Source organism: Lissotriton helveticus, chromosome 8, assembly GCF_964261635.1.
Source record: "Lissotriton helveticus chromosome 8, aLisHel1.1, whole genome shotgun sequence".
In the NCBI taxonomy this organism is placed as follows: domain Eukaryota; kingdom Metazoa; phylum Chordata; class Amphibia; order Caudata; family Salamandridae; genus Lissotriton; species Lissotriton helveticus.
The window spans coordinates 1,153,679,540-1,153,704,361 of record NC_136069.1 but is presented as its reverse complement, the minus strand read 5'-3'; the positions used below and the strand labels follow the sequence as shown (position 1 = coordinate 1,153,704,361).

At 43.1% G+C, this 24,822-nt stretch overlaps 1 protein-coding gene across 9 annotated transcripts in view; it reads left to right on the top strand.

The window, feature by feature from the left end:
• The window catches only part of DCUN1D2 (defective in cullin neddylation 1 domain containing 2), a 199,846-nt gene extending 190,292 nt beyond the window's left edge, over window positions 1-9,554 (top strand). For all 9 annotated transcript variants that reach the window (XM_078658055.1, XM_078658056.1, XM_078658058.1 and 6 more), the window contains one exon: window positions 9,012-9,554. In XM_078658055.1, the coding sequence (XP_078514181.1) occupies window positions 9,012-9,091 (80 nt within the window). In that variant the 3' untranslated portion in view covers window positions 9,092-9,554. The remainder of the gene's footprint in view (window positions 1-9,011) is intronic.
• The last annotated feature ends 15,268 nt before the right edge of the window (window positions 9,555-24,822 follow it).

Genomic DNA, 24,822 nt, shown 5'->3' with positions numbered 1-24,822 from the left:
TTGTTATGCGTACTCACCCTAAATTCCTTCCAAAGGTTATATCTGATTTCCATGTTAACCAGACCATAACTTTACCTAAGTTTTTTCAGAATCCTTCCTCTCCAGCGGAAAGGTCCCTGCATTCCCTGGATGTCAGAAGGGTGTTAAAATTTTATCTGGATAAAACCAAGGATATTCGTAGGTCAGACCAATTGTTTATCAATTATGGATCAGTCAGGACGGGTCTTGCTACCTCTAAACAGTCCATCTCTAGGTGGATTGTGTCCTGTATACAATTGTGTTACCAAAAAGCTGGTAAGACCTTAGGAGGCAAACCTAAGGCTCATTCCACCAGGGGCAAAGCTGCCATGACTGCTTTGCTCCGTAACGTTCCAATTGCAGAAATCTGCAAGGCGGCCACTTGGAAGTCGGTCCATACCTTTGCTAAGCATTACTGCCTGCGAAATCTGTTCGCACAGTAGTGGTGTTATTTCTCTTTTCTCCACCGCCGCTTTGGTGTGGGGATGGGCTTGCCATTCTATTCACTAGATTATGACTATACACAGAGATCCCCTACTACAGAAGGAGTAGTTTCTGTCCTGTAACTCCAGTTCTGTAGTAGGGGTATCTCTGTTATAGTCATAAGCGCCCGCCCTCCTCCCCGGTGGAGAGAGATATTCATGTAAGGGATGCTACAGGTCTGGTGTGTTACGCCTTCAAAAAGAACTGAAAGTAAAAGGGACCTGCAGTGCATTCTGGGATACTGTGAAGTTTTGGAAAGTTCTCTTAAAGGCACAGTATCCTGTTCTGAGCCACATATGGCAGCCTATGGGGATTGTCTGTCCAGGTTCTTCTCTCTATCATTCCTGAGGGATTTTGCTGTTAAAGCAAGGGAAATCTGGACAGGCTTTGCTGTTTGTGGATTTTTGGTGGAATTTCTAGTTGAAGTACTGGACAGTGTAGCCTGTGGATATAGGCTGCATTATCTGTCTTTAATTCTCTCTTAAGTGTCTGTGCAGTTCTGCATTTTTCGACACCGTAAGAGATTATTTTTGATTGCTCCGGGGTCCACGCACATGGGCGGGACAGGGCGACTGACGCTGGAATCTGGGGACCACGGTTCAATCCCCGGCTCCGGCGGCAGGTTAGCCCAGCACCATGTGACTCTGGGCAATAGCTCGCTTAATCTTCCCGACGGCCCCCCAGCGCCTAGAGACCCTTACGGGTGATTGTGCGCTTTACAAATGTGGACTTTACTTTACTTTACTAGATTATGACTATAACAGAGATACCCCTACTACAGAACTGGAGTTACATGACAGAAACTACTCCTTCCTGCTCACACTGCAGTACCCCTCACACAAGACATCACAGACCTCATCACCTGTCACAACCTTGACACCCTCTTCGCCACAGAAACATGGTTAACAACCACTTATTTGCATATCCTAGGCAACGTTCTTCCCACAGGCTACAGCATCCATTGTGCAGAGCGAGTACATAAGGGAGGAGACCTCACTGCCTTCCATAAGTCCAATGATTTTGGACATTTCGTTGGATCTTAGGACGGTGGATCCATTTGGGGTATTGAGCGGACATCAAACCGAAAAAGACATTTGTGTTATTTCCATCTGTGAATTTGGGTTATTTTCTGTGCTACAGTGTGTTATACCCTCACCGTTGCTTCTTTTGAATACTGCCTTCCATAAGTCCTCCACGTCCTGCACTCATCAAGCATGTACACTCAACTTCTGACATGCCATTTTCCACTCTCTGCAACTCTGGACAAAGCTTTGTATCTCATCTACAGGCCTCCTGGGCAGAACAAGGTCTTCACTGATGAAGTCTCAGATCCCTTCGACATACCGATACCACTCTCTTGGATGACTTAACATCCCAGACAGCACAGCCTCAAAAGAAACAAAAGACTCCCTCTTTAGCCTCATGATACAGTCAGGGTGGTACAGCATGTTCCACAACCAATATACCCCAAAGGCCACATCCTGGACCTTGTCGTCTCAACATCAGCAATCCTTTGCAAACGACCCATAACCCTGGACTGATCACTTTGCCATCTCCCTGCTCAGTGTCCTACAAGTAAACCAAGGTCAACACAAAAAAGAAGACCAAACCTTCGGATCTTTCAAAGGCGTTGACATAGATTAACCAATGCTTGAACTCATTTCATCCAATCTACTCCATGTCCAATGCAAACACCCTTCTAAACAATTCAGCAATTTTTCGGAAAGCCATGCGCACATCCAGACCCTAATCACAGCATGCAAGTGCATGCCAAAATGTGCTGCACCCTGGTACTCTGAAGACCTTGCTGACAAACTATTCATACACAGACAGGAAAGAACATGGAAGCATAACAAATCTCTCGAGGACCCCTTGATACTGAAGTCCTACATACAGTTCAATATGCAGACAGCTGGTCACATCAGCCAAATCAAAGTACTATACTAGCACCGTTAATGGAGCCCCCGACAGAAGCAGAACACTGTTCAAATAATCAAACATGGCATTAGCCACCACCAGACCCACTTGTTCCTTCCTCCACAGAAAAGTACACCGCCGTCAGTATGTTAAGTGAAAAAATGCAGAAGGTCCGACAGCATTTCGACAATTCAAAGTCTGCTTCATATCTTAACCACCTTTTCTGTTAGAATCCAGCAATGATCAGTCTTGAAAGCCCTATCTCTCCCAGATCATGCTCACATACACAACTCCCTCAAAGCCATTTATGAAGATGTTCCCTTACCATCATCCTTTATCTAAGCTCTCTCTGGGGATGATTTCTTACCCACACTTACTACTGTCAGTGCTTCCCTCACTCAAGGCATCTCACCTACCATTCATCTGCAAGATCATTTAAAAAGCAATGTATGCTTCACTCCAAGGGCACATCAGTACTAAACATCTCCTGTACGAGAAACAGTCTGGCTTCAGATCAAGCTGCAACATGGATAGTGCCACCTTGCACATCGTACACCATGCCCTCTTGAACATAGATGACGACGACCCCTGCCTCTTGATATTGCTAGACCTCTCAGCTGGCTTTAACACCGTCAACCATCCAATCCTCATACGTACCCTGAAGTCTCAAATGGGACTCACAGGCAATGTCGTTTACAGCTTTTCTCCTGCCTTTCCAACAGACACCAGTTTGTTCACAAGGGCGCCATCTGGGCGCAACATATCTTTATCACCTGTACTGCCCCTCAGGGTTCAATACTATCTTTTATGTTACACCTTTACAATGAGCCGCTTGGGGATCTACTCACAGATAACCACATCAAGATTCACCAATATCTTATCTGCTTCAGATATCCAATGCCTCAGACACTACTTGTACTTCATTCAGCGGGCATGTGAAGCTCACCCCAACCAAGACCGAAATCATGTGTTTGCCAAGAACTGCAAGCAAAATACACTACAACCCTGGCTCAATTACATTAACCCTGATGGCTTCAAATCCTGACTTTCACAGAATGCCAAGTCACTTGGACTCACCCAGGACACCAACTTCACCCTCAAGGAACACATAGCCAAAACAACACAAACACAGCCTGACACAGCTAACTCTTCTGAAGAAAATCAAACAATTTCTTCCAGAAAGAGATTACAGAACTGCTGTTTAAGCCCTCTTGCTGTCCCATCTGGAAGGTGGTAGTGCCCCTACATGTCCTCCCAGACTTCATACTGGCATCCTTTTGGGGCATCCTACACACCGCAGCACTTCAGATACTGCTCGAAATCCATTGACTCCGCTTGTTGGCCTACACCTATTCAAAACCATCTGCATCATTTAGAAAGCAATCACAACCAACAACATGCTTATTTAGCAGACACATTCACCATCTCTGCATACCTGCAGTCAGGGCGCCATCAGGCTGCATACAGGAAGTGTGAAAGAAATGTAAAAAAAAAAAAGAGAGAGCAGGTCTTTTCCACATCTGAAAAGCATCCCCATATCCATCAGGACCATCCCAACATTGCCTCCAATTTAAGAAATAGTTGAAGACTGCACTTTTACGAACACTCCATCACAATACATTAACCATTCAGAGCTTCCTCTCCTTACCTGTTGACTTTATGCTAGCCTTGGACTATGTACAGCGATCTGCTGCCGTTTAGATTGGTTTGCGCTGCAAAAATACCATATACATATATACATAGGTATTGTGTTTTATTTCTCTATTTCAGGAGTTTTTAGGTGTTCAAGATCATCTAGTGATTGCAGGTGAATTGTAGTGTTCATAGGCATGGGGCCCTGGCCGATCACTGTATTGTGTTGAGTTGCCATTTATATCACGCATAATAATGTGTGTGTGAGTTTTTTCACCATTTGACTTTAAATATATTTAGATCTTTTTTAGATATGAATCATCTGCTTGTGCTCACAGACCTGAATGGATAGTCCACCCTTTTGATGCAGCTGTGATGACTGTTGTACTGAACTTGGACTCCTTTGGGCTAGAGTAGAGGAGGATTGGGAGGCCCACTTGCAGTCGCAGACCGAGTACCCAGAATCCTAGTTACTCTTTAGTGAGGAAGGACATCACTTTGACCTTTGACAGTGTTTGGTTGTCCCTGCAACTGCCAGAATCAGGGACTGTGGAAAGCTGGACATGGTTTAAAATTAAGTTCTTTTTTAATTAACATTTTCTGGCGCGTCAACCCACTTTAATATTTGAGAGTTTCCTGTACAAACTACAAGACAATACATTTAGACTTAAAAATTCTGTTCAGACCTATATTTTGTTACCAAAGGGTGTGGTTAAATCAATACACTGTTTACGTCATGCATTAAAGCTCCTTTTCTATGTATGCTCCTTCTGGCTGTTTCACGGTTTCTATTGTGCACACTCTTCAACCCAAGTGGTGTAGCGTTGGGAAACTACTTGTTCAGATGTTTAAATGTAGATCAAGGGCCCATTACGAGACCCATATGCGTACGTCCTGTGCAAGCACATCTAATTTTCCTTACATCAATACTTAACACCCACCCCCGCAGTTACCCTCTCCTCCCCCATTATTGTGGAATAGAATTGAGCATTTCCTTTGCGGGTCCCAGCCTCGTTCCACTTTCAAATTTATTGCAGTTTTAGACTCTCTACACTCTTATTACTTCGACTTGTGTAGCTTATTTGATAGTACTCTGGATTGAAGCTGTGCAGGCCATGCAACCAGCCATTTTAAGCAGCTGAGCCTCCACATCTACTGTGTGAGGAATAGTCCTCCATTACACAACTTCCACTTCCCTGCTAGCATCAGTGTAAAATCCAGAGCAAGGGCAACCCAGTTTTGCAGGAGACTTTGAGCGTAGTCAGAATAGAAGTTAATAGTTGAGTACAGTTGGGTGTATACTACCTGTCCTGTGAGTGAGGCAGCTAGGTTATTGGTCTAGTTTAGAAGTAGAGTCAAGGGTCTCCTTTATAGCCTGCTGCTATCTGGCCTAGTGGCTAGCATCAATATTTTCCTCTCCCCAACATCTCACTCTGCTGCTCCACTGCGAGGAGAAAAGATAGCCTACTTCACCCTCCACTGCGGTATCAGCACCATCTTTCATCAACTCTGCTTTGCACTGCCATCATCTCGTGGCAAGGCCTTCACCAAGGCTTGCCGAGTAAAGTGGCGTGTCCCCTCATCCTCTTCTCAGCTGGTTCCAGTCTCCGTACGAAAGTCAGCCCAGGTGGCCACAGAACACATTGGCACTGGTTAAGCAGCCCCCACCAACCATTGGATGTTTCCTGCTCTTTTGTGCATGCAGTCAGGGTCCAGCACCATCACTCATTTTCAATGCTTGGTGGGACATCCACCTGCCATCTTGTATTTGACAGAAGTACAGGGGTTACCGTCCCTTCTTTAAACACCAATGTAGCATTTCAGCCACCTCACAAGGGTCTTGCTTAATAGCCAACCACTTTCGCTCTTAGAAATTGCTGCTGCTTCTGGTAAAGAGGACAATAACACATTGATGGATGAGAATTATTTGTCATAGCTTGTATGTAGTTCTCAGCCTTTTTTATACAGAATGTACATTAATTAAAGTTTATGAATTAATCTAATCCGAGAATTGCGTTTCCTTGACTGTGACTTTGTAAAAATATATGTGCAGTTTTAATTTAAAGGTTTATAAACCTGTTACAATGTTTAACAGGAATCAAAGAGTAATTCAACAGATTTTTTATGCATATTAGTTATCACAAATTCCTCAACATATACAGGCTGGATTTATTTACAGGCCATCCAGGTGTCCGCTGAAAGTCAACATAAAAGAGGCATCACCCATCCAGTAATCAACCTTTAAATTTTCTGCTCCAGAAGGTAATAATGGCAACGGATTTAAAACCTTTCCCATATTGAATTTTACCTCTTACAACATGGGTCACCCCAGCTGCACAGTTTGTTTCTTAGGAGCCCAATTGTCCCATCAAAGATTAACACCTTCAATGCTACAGGAGATTTTCCTCCTTTGCTGCATTCCCAGATTTACCATTGTTCATGACGAGCTCAGCTCGTCATAAGCACACGACCAGTGTACTGCATGACGAGCTGAGCTCGTCATGAGCATCGAAGGGGTTAAGGAACGCGCCCACATTCATCTCAATACACTGACATAATTCCTCCCTGTAACCAGAGGAATACCTCTGCTGTACCCAGTTCCCCTAGCGTCACCCTGTTACTTAACCATACACATCTGTAAAAAGTTGGCAAACCCTTCTAACAAGCATACAACTTAACTATCAGATGGATGAATGGTTAACGCTAACTACAAAAATAATCATCCCTCGGCCAGCCCCCTTGAATAGCTCAATCTTTTTATTTTATCTGTAGGATGTCACACACTTGGGGTGTATTGGGATTGTAAATCCCCCACGGGTATGATTCTCTTTCTTGAAAACAAGATAGGATAAACACTTATTTAGACAAGTGAGAAACACTACATTGTTGTCCCCTATAAATGTAATCCAACAGTCAACCTGGCCATCTGATGTGGTTTAAAAGTTTCGGTGTACCGTTAATTCCCCTAAGTGGCGATTATTCAATGTATCCAAGAACAAGTTAATTGAGATCATTTGTTTGTATCGCGTTCAATTATGCCACACAATCCTAGTCGGTAGACATTTTATCTTCCGATAAGAGTTTATAGTCATAAGACCCCCTTCACACAACCTGGAAATTATGATATTGTGTAAACTTAAAACACATAGATATATTATATGTGATATAAGAACATTTTGTTTGATTACTCTTCACTGAGAGTGCATACTTAAGACAACCTGGCAGGCTTCCCCATGCACATTTAGAAAGAACATGTCCAACTTAGAGCACGTGGACCCTCCTAATGGTGCTCGTCCTAACTCTTATCATCCCATTGTCTTCTGACTATAGTTATTACAAAGATTAAGACAATGAAGCTCCAGTTCTTACACGTGTTTAATGACTTCGGGAAAATTGTCAGATTGTGTTCTTTCTGTATTTCTGTTTTGTGTGCTGCCATTAAATACTGCATCATCACTTGGGGTTGAATGTTGTCCTGCAGCAAGGAAAATGACGCTAGAAAAAATATTGAAAAGTAAATGAAGTATGGGAAAGAGCAATGCAGAAGCAAGTTTATGACTATGTGGAACTGAAGAAACCTAATTGGACGTGTAAGGGACACCTGACATTTTTTTAACCCTATGCTGACTGTCATGCGGCAAGACCGTGATTTAATAGCATCGTACAGGGTGGAACGTTGGATGTTTGACTCAAAGCTCAAGTGTTGCAGAAAGTCTGCTATGAGTATTAGCATTGCTTAATTTGAGCCAGTAGTTGCAGGTGAACGCCACAATGCTCATTCCTTAGGATCAGGACTTATTTTTCATCATCAGACTTTGACCCAAAACAAGAGAGAGAGAGTGGCAGACATGGAGGAAGAAAGAGAAAGTTGGAGGAACCATGACAAAGGGAGAAAGTCGAGATGAAAAAGAGCCTGTAAAAGGGATATAAATGGGCAAGGAACATATGGGCATGGATAAAAGAGGCATGGGAGGGAGCCAATACTAGATAACATTGTTATATGGCAACTCTGACACCCAGCACCACAGGCAGGAGGCTCTTAAGGAATACTTTGGGCATCAGCTCTTATTCTTTTACAAATGAAACACTGGGCAGAAGCAGGCATCTGGTGGATTACTGTGGTTTGTATGGTGAGAAGTAGAAATTATGTTGTGGGGCTGCACAAAAAAGTGGTCTAAGTTGGCAAGTAGAAATCTATCCAAATAGATAAATGGACCTAAGATGAGAGCAAGAAATATGGATTCCCAGAATGCTTAAGGACTTTGTGGTGTGTTAAAGTAAACAAACTTATACATATTTATATATGCAATATATTATTCCTTCTTGACATTCTTCATTGTATTGCTCATTCACATCCCACGTTCGGGTTAATTGTAAAAGGAAGAAAAGAGTGGCATCCAGTATAGAGTTTTATGAGTTTTGTCTGATGTTGCTGGATGATGATGAACATTTTGAATGTTAGCAGTTATCCTTTTACTGTTGTGCCATGGCTGTTTCTCGTAATTGCCCAATAATGTAATTGTTTTGTTTACACTTAGGTGACCATTTTTGTTGCACATTGCTAATTTTACCTCTAAAACTTGCTCCAAGCATATTGAAACTAGGGCTGGTGTCATGGTAATACTCCTTCGCAAATAGCCTCCAATTTGTGTGTGTCAGGTTTTTTGGATTACCCTTGTGTAAAGCATTGGTAGTTGAAGCAACTTAAAATCCAAAACTAGATGAATGAGTGTATCATTGGTCTGTAATTATTCACCCCTAATTTATTTTGCTGTAGTTTATTCAGCAGTATGCACTAGATCCTTCTTACCACTGTTGATCCTAGGCGATCTGTGTTACTTTAGTACATAAGTGTTAATAATGTTGTGTTTGTAATACAATACTTTCCTTATTTGTATACCTACTCAAACTCATGCTAAAAATACTTGTTTGTAATTTTGAATATCTTTTTCACTTTTCAGGAGCATGGCCTGTTCTTATAGATGATTTTGTGGAATATGCTCGACCGTTAATTTCTGGAGGAAAGCGTAAAATGTTTTAAAAATACATTTTAAACTGGACTATGCTTTCAATATGAACTGCTTCAGGGAACGAAGACATTGTTGGCCAATACTTGAGCACTCAGCGTCAGCGGTTGCAACAGTGATGGGGCTTAGTCGTTGACCGAAATGAGAGTCCCATTTTTGTTCAGCTTATGGAAAATAATGGCTAAAAGATGGACATTGCAAGACAGTACTCACAAAATGGCTCTGGCTGTTTGTAGGATGTTGGCTTCAACTATTGTATTGGTTGTCTCATAGAGAATGTAGATTTTGCATGATTTTATACTTTGGAGAGGAGTGGTGAGATACCATTTTATTCGCAAGAAAGAAAGATTTGACAGCACAGCATGCCATTCAGTTTATGGCTTGAGGTAAAACACCAGCAGTTAAATAACAACTGTATTATATTGTACTTACAAAAAGAAAACAGTATTTGTGGTCTAAATTAAATCCTTAAATGAAGCAGTTGTATGTTATATTTTTGGTTTAACTGCACTAAAAATATTTCCAAAACATTGGTGCTCTTATTTAAATGCAACGTTTACATGTCTAATAGCTTTCTAGACTGTTTCTGCAATATAGGTATTAAAAATAACACCCTTAAATTAAGTGAGCATAAATATATTTGGTCCTAGAAAACCACATATCAAAAACTTTCACTACAATGACTGGAAGATCTATAATCCTTATGCTTTCACATTTGGGAGCTAGTACAGCCTTTAAGGACATTATGTTCATTTTTATCATACTAAAATAAAGTTGTTACAGAGGAAACTCCCATACCAGTAAATACATATACACTCTCTACATATGTGTGTGTTTTAGGTTGAAAGATATGTCTGGTCAAATATATAGATCCAGTGTCTAGTCTCTCACTTATTTGGAGGCAAAGGAACTTTGTTTGGGGTGTGGCAAATGCACATGTTGACCATGTCCTTGCGCAGCCCATCACAGATATTCCCTCACACACACAAACGGATGCACAAATCCTCTAGTACATACACACAAACACCTAGACAAACATCCACACTCCAACATACTGTAATGTAGTTCCTATATTCCTAATAGGCTCGCCGCATTGGAATAATATATCCTATAGATATGACGTAGGATTTAGGTGAGTAGGTCTCGATCGGGTATACTGCACTTAAGTGTGAGTGCCAGCTAGCTCAGAGGTCACTAGACACTTTCTCGAATACACAAGAAGGGATTAGTTTCTGACAACCGCATAAACATTCTAATTATATCTCTAATTATAGAAATTATAACTCTGTTTCAGTCTATTGCCAAAACTAAAAATAAGCCCATCTCTGATAAACAGAAACCCGACCAACACAGTACAAACATCCACTAGAAGGACAACATTTAGAAAAAGGTGAGAATAGCTAGATGACACCTCACGGGCGCACCACCAATGGGACCCCTGGTTGGTACTCACCAGGTCGGCCCTGTTCTCATCATCGATGTCAAATAGCTTAACGTAAACGTGTCCAAGACCCAAAGTAAAGAAATAAACAGTGAATGGTTCAGTGTACACACCACATATATGTGACACGGACTAACAACGTTCAACATATAACACACACAAAACTGCGCAACAAGATACAACTCTTTCTTTATTTATATTTTCTTGTTGCATTGCAGTTAACATGTAATATAAAAGGGGGAGTTATGAATACTACCTATCGTCTCATACTCAGCCCGCAGCCGACATGTTTCATTGCCTTAGGTATTATATCAGGCAATTTCTTCAGGGCAAACGTACATTAAAGATGTCACTGCCAGCAATACTGTGCTTTAAAATGCTAGAGACATCGTTAGCTTTCATACCATTACCAATCTGGCTCTGTGAAAACTCTTAGACCCACTTCCAATCGGTAAGTGTGGTCTTGCCTCCCTTCTATGTTCGCTAGTGGAGGGACTTCAAACGGCGTTTCCTCAACACCGGAGCTCCTCATGTCGGCTGCAGACTGAGTATGAGACGATAGGTAGTATTCATAACTCCCCCTTTTATATTACATGTTAACTGCAATGCAACAAGAAAATATAAATAAAGAAAGAGTTGTATCTTGTTGCGCAGTTTTGTGTGTGTTATATGTTGAACGTTGTTAGTCCGTGTCACATATATGTTGTGTGTACACTGCACCATTCACTGTTTATTTCTTTACTTTGGGTCTTGGACACGTTTATGTTAAGCTATTTGACACCGATGATGAGAACAGGGCCGACCTGGTGAGTACCAACCAGGGGTCCCATTGGTGGTGCGCCCGTGAGGTGTCATCTAGCTATTCTCACCTTTTTCTAAATGTTGTCCTTCTAGTGGATGTTTGTACTGTGTTGGTCGGGTTTCTGTTTATCAGAGATGGGCTTATTTTTAGTTTTGGCAATAGACTGAAACAGAGTTATAATTTCTATAATTAGAGATATAATTAGAATGCTCTTTTGACAATCTAGAACTGTTTACAGTCCCACATTTGTCTGTGTTGCCTTGAGGACTGGGTCAATTTTTGATTATCGTTTGACTGAGTGGAGGGCGATCCAGTCCTTTTAGTCCCTCTTGACTCCTATTGTTCGAATATAACCGCATAAACATGACAACTTTGTTTCCCAAGAATAAGAATATATCTCTGAGTCGTGGAAACAATAGATAACTAGTTCACTCAGTCAATCGTGCATGCTTCTTTTCTACAGAGTTGCAGAGAAATAGAGAGACAGGCGTTTTCAATAAAAGGTTTATTGAACAGTCTTCTTTCTCATGCAAGAGAGGTGAACTGCTACAATCATTAGACAGAATGCAAAGAATAATGCGTACAGCGAGGACAGTATTATGGAATAATACTGTAAGAGCATTGTATGGTTTCTAAGCCATATGAAAATACATACATAAATAACATAGACTAAAATACTCAACGGGTGCTCCTAAAACACGCCTACCCCAATGTACCTAACCTAAGTCTAGTACGAGGGAGGAAGTAAGTATGGTCTTTTGCATAGGTTTAGTTTTGCCAAGAATCTACCAAAGGTTTCTCTAGGTTCTAATCAGCTCCATACCTTGTTAGAATGAAGGAGGTCTGGTATCTCTTTCTCCGGACTCGATTTCCTAACACCCCGCATCTGGAGTCGGAAACACTGGAGCTGGGTTCTTGGCAGAGAAGGGCAGCTTCCTTATCAGTGCGTCAACTGGAGAGTCGGCTTCCTTCGGCACTTGCTGTAGTGAGCTGCGTCGGGCAAGTAGGTCGTCGAACTTCTCCGAACCACTGTGCTTTGCAATAGCAAGTGAAGGAATATTTATACCTTGAAGGTGTTTAGGAATGCCATGTTTGCCGTAAAGTCGGGCATATGAACTTCATGAATGAACCCCTGGGGAATAGTTGTTCATTGTAAAGTAACTGAGTTCTTGGAGAAATCAATATTCAAGCAAGGGGAAGTCCCTAACTGATTAAGCTGGTTTTCCAAGAAATCGTTGTGACGTTTGGTGAACGGATGGAAGTAGCCATGCCTGTATTTGGGTAGCATGGGCTTTGCCTAAATAAGGGCTTGATTTCTATGCCTATATAAGGGCAACGTGAATTGTACCTATATAAGAGCATGAATCGGGAAAATCCATTTGGAATCTAAAACGCCATACAACACCCACTGCACTTTCTTATGTACGACTTCTACTTGGTTCTAAACCCGTTAAACATATCTAAACATGATGTGTTAGAAACCCACCCAAAACACATAAAAATGCAATGGTACTGGTTGTACACGAAAACAGCATTTGTGCTGTACGCATTTAAAGCAATGTTTCATTCTAAGCATATATGTTGACATTTGTAAATGCTGTCTGAATGAATCATGAAAATACATTTATAAAATGGCTCGTAAATACAGACTAAAAAAGCCAAAACCATTACATGTCAGATTTACATAAACTGTTTGAATGTGGACAAGGTCAAATATTGTCTCTGGAAGTTTTCAAAGAATTCTAGTTCACTATAAATAGTTCTACTTTAAGCAGATTACTTTGTGCCAAAAAATGAAAGATAGAGATTTGGAAAAAAGAAAAAGTTAATTATAGAAAAAAGAGTCCCAAAGTTGGAACTTTGTTTTTAAAAATGAAGGTCGAATTCAGAGTCTCTCAGAACACTGTGTGCAAAATCAAAAGTCAGTGTTATTGTTTGGAGAAAATCTCAAATCTTATAAGTCTGTAAAGAATTTGTCTATTATTGTAGGTGAGAGTTGGATTACCTCCTTAAGAAGATCAACCGCACATAGATGTGAAGCGTCGCCGTCAGCATTAATCGCATTAGCAATGTTCGTAATGGATGGTACCTTTGTGCCTGTTTCCTCTCGTACCTCACCGTCCGCATTTTGCGTATGTGAGATCTCAAGGAATGCCGTCATCAGAATTGGTAGCCGCTGAGGACAACGCAGTGCATGTGCCGTTACTGGTTCAAGCAAAGTATCAACATCCGTTGGCGTGACTGATGGGAGTGTGAGACAGGGGTCTAACACGCATTCTTCTCCACATAGCAGGCAGCGTAGAACAGGTAACATGCAATCTTGCCAAATTGGTCTGAATGGCAGAAACCATGTGGTATTTATTTCTCTTAAACAAGTTAATCCCAAAATTTGGACGATGCGCTCATGACACTTCATCGCCAGTAGAGTGGTCTCCACGGTGATCTGGGTGTTGCTTGTGGATTGACTTTCCTTATCAGAGCGGTAGGAGCAAAAATTGTATCCCTGCAGCGAGTCCCAAAATGAGAGGCAATCCGCCAAATACAGAGTGCACAAAATTTGGGAATATTCCTAGGACTGCTTCAAAGGGTGCTAACTTTCCCGAAAAAACTGTCTTAAGTACATGTACAATACCATATCGCAGCGGTAGGAGCAAAAATAGTATCCCTGCAGCAAGTCCCAAAATGAGAGGCAATCCGCCAAACACAGAGTGCACAAAGTTTGGAAATATTCTTAGGACTGCTTCAAAGGGTGCTAACTTTCCCGAAAAAACTGTCTTAAGTACATGTACAATACCACCCGTATCAGACATGTTTAAGATAAGACTTAACATTTCCGAGAAATGTACAGGGCAATTTGTAGTTAAGAGGGCATGTATCTCTGCAGAAGTCCTTGCGACTTGCAGGTCATAGCTCTCTTTGGCCGAGGTCAGTGGCACAGTTTTCTGTAAAAGAATGGATTTCATTCTGCTTAAAGTATCAATTCGTATAGAAGAGATGTTCAGTGAAGGCCATAAAGGTGAATCCCCGTCTGCCATGGTTTTAGGAACCAATACTTGCATACAAGAAGTGACCCTGGCTGACACAGTTACGAGATAGGGTAAACCTGGCAACATGCCACAGCAGCTGTGAACGTTCGACATGAGGTAACTTCCATGAGAAAACTGCCCAACAATTGGATCAATCACTGCAGCTGGTGAACCTTGCAGGTGGCAGGATAAGTTGGCAGAGGAACCATCGCAGGCCCGTATAAATTAATACCCTGACAAAGGAGAGATCTGCTTAGTGCGTTTTCACAATTTTTACCAAAAACTCCTTTCCCCCCACTCCAACATCTGTGTGTGTATGGTAATTCCAAGGATGTCTTGATGTATTCTTTACTCAACATTTCATATGTGCCTACTGGTATATGTTTTAGGCAATACTGAAAATTGAAAATTGTAACAGGCAGAGTGATTGTTCCATGTATAATCCATTCTGTGGCTGGCTTTTCAGCGACAGTTATTCAATGCTCAGCACCGTATAGTCTGCTCCTCTCTGTGCCAGTTTGATCTGTTTATCATTGAGATTGAATTTTGAAAACAGTGACGTAGTATTGATTAAACGCCAAGGCACAGAGACTGAATGTAGGTTTTGTAACGTCCAGCCTAATAGCATGATAGAACATAATTGCGACTGACCATGTTGCAACATGACCAAGTCCTGTTCCGTGATGTCTATGGCAGAGGACACTATGCTGTCCAAGAATATATGCTGGACGACAGAGTTGTTAACCCATTGTCAACTACAGAGAGAGTTTTCTCTAAGTTAATACAATCAATTTCTCGTATTCTTTCTGCAGTCTCTGCTTGCATAATCTTCCATGCTTCATAATAAGAAGCATAGATACCGGCATATATAAAACATTTATGACGCGTTTTTCTTGGTCCTAGCAAGAATTCCCCAAGATCAGCGCCATCTTTAACCCCTTCTACGCTCATGACGAGCTCAGCTCGTCATGAGTTACACCTCTCGTACGCTCATGACGAGCTGAGCTCGTCATGTAACGCGGACTTCCGCAAAAGTCAGCGCACAGCGGGAAAACCGCTAGCGCGCAAGGTGTTAAGTAAAGATAAGTTTTGTTTTATATCCTTGAGTGTAGATCTATGTAACCATTCAAGGCACAGTTTCCCTTCACTGTATGTTGTTACTATTCCTGGATGCTGTCTCTGAACATATCTTGGATCTGGCCTAGTGAATTTGAACCCTTGTGTTTTATTCAGGAATCTGTATTGACAGTTGTTTGTGTCTGTAGGCCAGATAACCATTTTTTTCCAATCTGGATCTGTTCTGTTGTGATGCAAAATAGTATGTACGTCGACCTCCCCCTCTGAAGTGTTATCACTAACAGGTGTAGGTGTATGTATGGACGGATTGTTTAGGTCTTTTATCTTGGCTGGACAGTGTCATTCAAAAACATAATTTGCTCTGGGATGATGCAGGCTCTAAATAAAGCTTCTATCTCCTGCACTTGCCAATCTTTTCTGCCCCAGACCGTTTTTGTCTCGATGTTGACTTTCCAAAAGTCGAAACCTAGTGAAGACAGCGGAGCATAAAAGGCTGCAGAATAAATTTGCTTGGTATTTGTCAACATACCTTTCATTCCTGTCTTATTGACATTTTTAAAGTAAAATGATTCTGGATTGGAAACATTAAAACCCGAAAAGTATGGAAATTTTCCCAAAAATGTTTTTCGAGCTACCCTTTGGTGGCTTAGGACAATGTTCCTATTGGTTATACAGAAAAGGGGGTGGTGATGAACAGAGTGCCTGAATTAAGCAGACCACTCTTACCCAGTCCAAAGATCAGGGCTTGATCCATCACCGTTTTTTAGCTCACTGCACCATCCCAGCTCAGAACTTGGCTATATGCAAATTAGTCTGTTCCTGTCCCAGTGCATGATGGGAACAGGGCAAACCAAACTACCAAGCCAATTCTTATACTGGGAAGGAAACAAGCTTCCGGGGACCGGTTTCTGCCATTTCAGGCGTCTTCGGCCCGGCTTGCTTGAATCCTGATGGTGCAATGAGCAAGGGACTCACATCTGAGTATACCCTTCCACGCTTATGGTGGACAAAATGATTCAGAAAAGGGGGTGGTGATGAACAGAGTGCCTGAATTAAGCAGACCACTCTTACCCAGTCCAAAGATCAGGGCTTGATCCATCACCGTTTTTTAGCTCACTGCACCATCCCAGCTCAGAACTTGGCTATATGCAAATTAGTCTGTTCCTGTCCCAGTGCAGGATTCAAGCAAGCCGGGCCGAAGAGGCTGAAATGCCAGAAACCGGTCCCCGGTAGCTTGTCTCCTTTCTGGTGAAGAATTGGCTTGGTAGTTTGGTCTGCCCTGTTCCCATGATGCACTGGGCCAGGGACAGACTAATTTGCATATAGCCAGGTTCTGAGCTGGGATGGGGCAGTGAGATAAATAACGGTGATGGATCAAGCCCTGATCTTTGGACTGGGTAAGAGTGGTCTGCTTAATTCAGACACTCTGTTCATCACCACCCCCTTTTCTGTATCGTTTTTGGCCACTATAGGTGTGGCAGGGTATACTCAGACATGAGTCCCTTTCTCACTGCTCCATCAGGATTCAAGCAAGCCGGGCCGAAGAGGCTGAAATGCCAGAAACCGGTCCCCGGTAGCTTGTCTCCTTTCTGGTGAAGAATTGGCTTGGTAGTTTGGTCTGCCCTGTTCCCATGATGCACTGGGCCAGGGACAGACTAATTTGCATATAGCCAGGTTCTGAGCTGGGATGGGGCAGTGAGATAAATAACGGTGATGGATCAAGCCCTGATCTTTGGACTGGGTAAGAGTGGTCTGCTTAATTCAGACACTCTGTTCATCACCACCCCCTTTTCTGTATCGTTTTTGGCCACTATAGGTGTGGCAGGGTATACTCAGACATGAGTCCCTTTCTCACTGCTCCATCAGGATTCAAGCAAGCCGGGCCGAAGAGGCTGAAATGCCAGAAACCGGTCCCCGGTAGCTTGTCTCCTTTCTGGTGAAGAATTGGCTTGGTAGTTTGGTCTGCCCTGTTCCCATGATGCACTGGGCCAGGGACAGACTAATTTGCATATAGCCAGGTTCTGAGCTGGGATGGGGCAGTGAGATAAATAACGGTGATGGATCAAGCCCTGATCTTTGGACTGGGTAAGAGTGGTCTGCTTAATTCAGACACTCTGTTCATCACCACCCCCTTTTCTGTATCGTTTTTGGCCACTATAGGTGTGGCAGGGTATACTCAGACATGAGTCCCTTTCTCACTGCTCCATCAGGATTCAAGCAAGCCGGGCCGAAGAGGCTGAAATGCCAGAAACCGGTCCCCGGTAGCTTGTCTCCTTTCTGGTGAAGAATTGGCTTGGTAGTTTGGTCTGCCCTGTTCCCATGATGCACTGGGCCAGGGACAGACTAATTTGCATATAGCCAGGTTCTGAGCTGGGATGGGGCAGTGAGATAAATAACGGTGATGGATCAAGCCCTGATCTTTGGACTGGGTAAGAGTGGTCTGCTTAATTCAGACACTCTGTTCATCACCACCCCCTTTTCTGTATCGTTTTTGGCCACTATAGGTGTGGCAGGGTATACTCAGACATGAGTCCCTTTCTCACTGCTCCATCAGGATTCAAGCAAGCCGGGCCGAAGAGGCTGAAATGCCAGAAACCGGTCCCCGGTAGCTTGTCTCCTTTCTGGTGAAGAATTGGCTTGGTAGTTTGGTCTGCCCTGTTCCCATGATGCACTGGGCCAGGGACAGACTAATTTGCATATAGCCAGGTTCTGAGCTGGGATGGGGCAGTGAGATAAATAACGGTGATGGATCAAGCCCTGATCTTTGGACTGGGTAAGAGTGGTCTGCTTAATTCAGACACTCTGTTCATCACCACCCCCTTTTCTGTATCGTTTTTGGCCACTATAGGTGTGGCAGGGTATACTCAGACATGAGTCCCTTTCTCACTGCTCCATCAGGATTCAAGCAAGCCGGGCCGAAGAGGCTGAAATGCCAGAAACCGGTCCCCGGTAGCTTGTCTCCTTTCTGGTGAAGAATTGGCTTGGTAGTTTGGTCTGCCCTGTTCCCATGATGCACTGGGCCAGGGACAGACTAATTTGCATATAGCCAGGTTCTGAGCTGGGATGGGGCAGTGAGATAAATAACGGTGATGGATCAAGCCCTGATCTTTGGACTGGGTAAGAGTGGTCTGCTTAATTCAGACACTCTGTTCATCACCACCCCCTTTTCTGTATCGTTTTTGGCCACTATAGGTGTGGCAGGGTATACTCAGACATGAGTCCCTTTCTCACTGCTCCATCAGGATTCAAGCAAGCCGGGCCGAAGAGGCTGAAATGCCAGAAACCGGTCCCCGGTAGCTTGTCTCCTTTCTGGTGAAGAATTGGCTTGGTAGTTTGGTCTGCCCTGTTCCCATGATGCACTGGGCCAGGGACAGACTAATTTGCATATAGCCAGGTTCTGAGCTGGGATGGGGCAGTGAGATACATAACGGTGATGGATCAAGCCCTGATCTTTGGACTGGGTAAGAGTGGTCTGCTTAATTCAGACACTCTGTTCATCACCACCCCCTTTTCTGTATCGTTTTTGGCCACTATAGGTGTGGCAGGGTATACTCAGACATGAGTCCCTTTCTCACTGCTCCATCAGGATTCAAGCAAGCCGGGCCGAAGAGGCTGAAATGCCAGAAACCGGTCCCCGGTAGCTTGTCTCCTTTCTGGTGAAGAATTGGCTTGGTAGTTTGGTCTGCCCTGTTCCCATGATGCACTGGGCCAGGGACAGACTAATTTGCATATAGCCAGGTTCTGAGCTGGGATGGGGCAGTGAGATAAATAACGGTGATGGATCAAGCCCTGATCTTTGGACTGGGTAAGAGTGGTCTGCTTAATTCAGACACTCTGTTCATCACCACCCCCTTTTCTGTATCGTTTTTGGCCACTATAGGTGTGGCAGGGTATACTCAGACATGAGTCCCTTTCTCACTGCTCCATCAGGATTCAAGCAAGCCGGGCCGAAAAGGCTGAAATGCCAGAAACCGGTCCCCGGTAGCTTGTCTCCTTTCTGGTGAAGAATTGGCTTGGTAGTTTGGTCTGCCCTGTTCCCATGATGCACTGGGCCAGGGACAGACTAATTTGCATATAGCCAGGTTCTGAGCTGGGATGGGGCAGTGAGATAAATAACGGTGATGGATCAAGCCCTGATCTTTGGACTGGGTAAGAGTGGTCTGCTTAATTCAGACACTCTGTTCATCACCACCCCCTTTTCTGTATCGTTTTTGGCCACTATAGGTGTGGCAGGGTATACTCAGACATGAGTCCCTTTCTCACTGCTCCATCAGGATTCAAGCAAGCCGGGCCGAAGAGGCTGAAATGCCAGAAACCGGTCCCCGGTAGCTTGTCTCCTTTCTGGTGAAGAATTGGCTTGGTAGTTTGGTCTGCCCTGTTCCCATGATGCACTGGGCCAGGGACAGACTAATTTGCATATAGCCAGGTTCTGAGCTGGGATGGGGCAGTGAGATAAATAACGGTGATGGATCAAGCCCTGATCTTTGGACTGGGTAAGAGTGGTCTGCTTAATTCAGACACTCTGTTCATCACCACCCCCTTTTCTGTATCGTTTTTGGCCACTATAGGTGTGGCAGGGTATACTCAGACATGAGTCCCTTTCTCACTGCTCCATCAGGATTCAAGCAAGCCGGGCCGAAGAGGCTGAAATGCCAGAAACCGGTCCCCGGTAGCTTGTCTCCTTTCTGGTGAAGAATTGGCTTGGTAGTTTGGTCTGCCCTGTTCCCATGATGCACTGGGCCAGGGACAGACTAATTTGCATATAGCCAGGTTCTGAGCTGGGATGGGGCAGTGAGATAAATAACGGTGATGGATCAAGCCCTGATCTTTGGACTGGGTAAGAGTGGTCTGCTTAATTCAGACACTCTGTTCATCACCACCCCCTTTTCTGTATCGTTTTTGGCCACTATAGGTGTGGCAGGGTATACTCAGACATGAGTCCCTTTCTCACTGCTCCATCAGGATTCAAGCAAGCCGGGCCGAAGAGGCTGAAATGCCAGAAACCGGTCCCCGGTAGCTTGTCTCCTTTCTGGTGAAGAATTGGCTTGGTAGTTTGGTCTGCCCTGTTCCCATGATGCACTGGGCCAGGGACAGACTAATTTGCATATAGCCAGGTTCTGAGCTGGGATGGGGCAGTGAGATAAATAACGGTGATGGATCAAGCCCTGATCTTTGGACTGGGTAAGAGTGGTCTGCTTAATTCAGACACTCTGTTCATCACCACCCCCTTTTCTGTATCGTTTTTGGCCACTATAGGTGTGGCAGGGTATACTCAGACATGAGTCCCTTTCTCACTGCTCCATCAGGATTCAAGCAAGCCGGGCCGAAGAGGCTGAAATGCCAGAAACCGGTCCCCGGTAGCTTGTCTCCTTTCTGGTGAAGAATTGGCTTGGTAGTTTGGTCTGCCCTGTTCCCATGATGCACTGGGCCAGGGACAGACTAATTTGCATATAGCCAGGTTCTGAGCTGGGATGGGGCAGTGAGATAAATAACGGTGATGGATCAAGCCCTGATCTTTGGACTGGGTAAGAGTGGTCTGCTTAATTCAGACACTCTGTTCATCACCACCCCTTTTTCTGTATCCCTATTGGTTATACATCGGTACATTTCTAAGATTTGCAGATTTGTGCAAGATATGAGGACCATAGTGATAATAACCAAAATTTGTTCATAATCCAATTAACCTTCTAAATATTCATGATTTGTAAACTTTGCAGACATTGCTAAGTCTGACATCATATTATTAACAGTCTTGAAGTCCCAATCATCAGAAAAGGTACTAGATGAAACAGTCATTCAAGGAAATCTTGAACTGGTGTGGAATCTTCAACAGCTCTGCCGGGCCAAAAATGTCATAATCAGTTCTGTCCCAAGTTATATCACCAGGTATAGGAATGGCGGTGATGTTGACTGATGACAAGTCTCTTTGTTCACAATGAGATGATTTGTGTGGCTTGAGGAGTAAGTTGATATTCTTACTTGCTGTGTTCATTTTAACATATCTTCCATTTATCAGCATTCCCAAAGTTATTACCAGAGTCAACCAAAATAGAAGAAAAAGCACACCTAACACAATCAAAAGTGCAATCCATGGTGAAATCAGGTAAGTCTTTTCCAGGTGATGAAAAAGGTTTCTTGCTTGTTCTTTGAAAGTTCTTTTTACTGGCGTTGTTTCAGGTTCGCTTGAATCCTCAGAAAAAAGTTAATGAAATACCGAGAGGCCGAGAGGCAGTTCTGTCAATTGTAGGGATTGCATCAGGATTCGTTGAAATCGCTGGAACCTCACGATCACTTGTTACATTTGTGTATTCAGATGATACTGCATTGTAGACAGGCATTTCTTGACGAACTGTTATTTGAGTCTCAAGAGGTATAAGTTCCATAGCTTTATTGTATATTCCTTCATTTTGCACTGCAGATTCTTCAAGGGTGATGAGTCTCTCAGTTTGAACCTCTTGGATAGTAGCCCGATTAGGGCGTCTGCTACATTGGAGTAGTCACTTGGCCTACTGCTTATGATCGGCCACATGATGTGGTTTAATCAAGTCGATGGACACAAAACTGTTCTCCTTTTCACCAGCAAGGGGCGGCAGTAATACTGTTCTTGATCCATGGGTTGTTAGGACAGGTACTGGTTGTCTGTAAGAAGGCCCAAATTCTTTCTTGTCCGCGATCTTCTCTCTGACTAGATCCCCAAGCTTAGGAATCCAGACAGGCCTTGCTGGGACAGTCGGTTTTTCTTCAGTGGTTGGTGGCTTCAGGAATACATTACTTTGTTTCGTTCTTATTTAATTTAAGTCCTGCAAAACAGCCAAACTGTCTTTGATATCAAAGGGTTTTTGGTGTACCATTGAAGTCTGACAATCGAGATCCGATATTACCATTTTGGTCCCAAAAAGGACTCCATATGGAGTGATACCCCTTAGAGAACTTCTTGGCAGATTATAAAGACTACATTGGACATTTATTAGATGTTTGACCCACCCATCACCCGAGCCCTAATACCTTAACTGTTATAGATTGCTTTTTGTCCCGTTTTTTTCTCTCCACTGCAGTTTCCCTCAGGATGGAATAGACTAGAGTACCGCAATGCAACACCCAATTTGGCCATGGCCTCCTTGTAAGCTCGAGAGCTAAACGCAGGACCCTGGTCAGAATGTAGCGTGCCGACTGCGTATGTGCCGATAAAGACTCACAAATCTTTTATAATAATTCGAGCTTCAGCCGAGCGCTGAGGCTACATCCAAATGATTCTTGAACACGAATCCACTGCGGCCATGATATATTTATAGTTACCATCCCTCTGTAAGAGACCGCAGTGGTCCAGGTAAACGCAAGCTAATGGTTTATCTAAGATTAACAGGGGCGTCTGCGTAGGATGTTTCACTGTAGAGACTTTCATCTTTTGGCAGATTTCACATTCCAAAACATAGTTTCTGGTTTGTTTCCTCATGCGTGGCCACCAGTATCTCTGTTTTAAAAATGACACTGTGGCGGAAACACCCGCGTGTGCAGAGGCAAGCCCTTCATGTGCTGCTAAGATTAGTCCTAATCTATGTTCCATGTTTGGTATTACTCTATCCCCCATTCCAGGGATTCAAGCAAATGGAACATTGTTGGCATCAGTTATATACAAGTATTTGAGTGGAAACCCTTTAGGTAATGTTTTACCACTGTCTTTGCTTGAAGCATTTACAGCTTGCATTATTTTGCTGTCAATTTTTGTTTTTGTACGAGTGATTGCAGCTACGGAAGCAGTTTGTACAGCTGCCTTCGCGGCCTCATCAGCCAATGAATTCCCTGCAACGTGAACGCCATCACGTTGATGACTCAGTGTATGTATCACGTAAGTGTTTTGTAGTTCCTGTCGTAACTCAACTACTTGGTCCCGAAGCAATTTATGATTGATTGTGCCACCTTTTGCATCTTTGAAACCGTTTTGAATCCAGTTCTGCTAGTATTCATTGTAAGATTGAACAAAATAATACGAATCGCACAGTATGAGTGTGGGGAATTCGCGGTCCGTATTCTCAGGCAGCATCTTGAATGCTTGTAGTTCAGCTCGCTGAGCGGTACAATCTCCTAAAGATTGTGTTTTTGTGACCATTGGTCGGAATTTGCCATCACGCCAACGACCTTTAACGATCACACACGCCGCACTATAGGCTTGTTCCCCCCCCCCCCCAGCGGGTTGAGCTGATCCATCAGTATAAATTATACATTCATACTGCTCTAGAGGCAGAATTTCAGTAGGCAGAGGACATTCTTGTTCATATTGTAGAAATGCTTGTGTTTTCAAGTAAGGATCAAAAACGTATTCAACGTCTCTTTCAGCAAGAGAATTAACCCATTGTATCCATCTTGGATGTAAAGCTTTAGCATTCGTAATGATCGCTTTTGTCACTGCTTCTAAGGCAGGTAGAGGTGTAATGACCATAATTAGTTTGCCCTGTGCGAGGGCTCTCTCTTTTGCTACTGCAGTTTGAACTGCTGTCAGAATTTTTTCTGTAGAAGTGAATTTCATTTCCTGCTTGTGTGTACATGTGTGATTTGTATGCTATTGGTACTTTTTCACCTTTGTTAAAAGTTAAGAACGTGAATCTGCATTGTCCTGGAATTATTCGGATCACTAAGTTGCGTACATTTACGCATGTTTCCAAATGTTTTATTGCTAACATGTCTGTTTGCAGTGAACGCAACATTTCTGTGTGTTTTTGAGTCCAATTTACGGTTTTAAAATCCGGTTTGATTTATTCTTAGAGAGGTTTAACCATTTCTGCATAGTTTAGCATGTATGTTCTTCCAAAATTCACGAAACCTAGAATCTACTACATTTTTCAGTGTTTTTGGAGGTTGGAGCAGCTTAATTTCTCTAGAAAGTTGGCTGCCAGGCTTTTACCTTAACTTGATAATTCATATCCCAGAAAAAGGACGTTGAGGTGGGCGATTCTAGATTTTTAAAAATTGAATTTGTACCCTTCTGAGGCGAATCCAAGTATAATGGTGTTCACCCTGTTCAAGTGCCTATACAAGTCATCGTCTGTTAGCTAGATGTCATCTATATATGATAGTGCTCCATCATCATATGTTTGCAGTAATTCTGTTACCCTTGCTGAAAATAACCCAGGACTATTGTTGAATCTGTGAGGGAGACAACAGAATTGATGGTGTGTCCCCATAATTGAGAAAGTGGTCAAATACCTACCTTCTAGTGCAATGTTTTGACAGAAAAAAACGTTAGAAATATCTAATGTGATTTTATATTTTTTACGCATAATATTATTCATTAATGCTGCACTGTGTGCATTTTGTACTGCAAAAGTTTTGCAACAAGAGTTTAAATGTCTGTAATCCAATACTAGACGATATGTATTGTCTGGTTTGCAGACAGGAAACAAA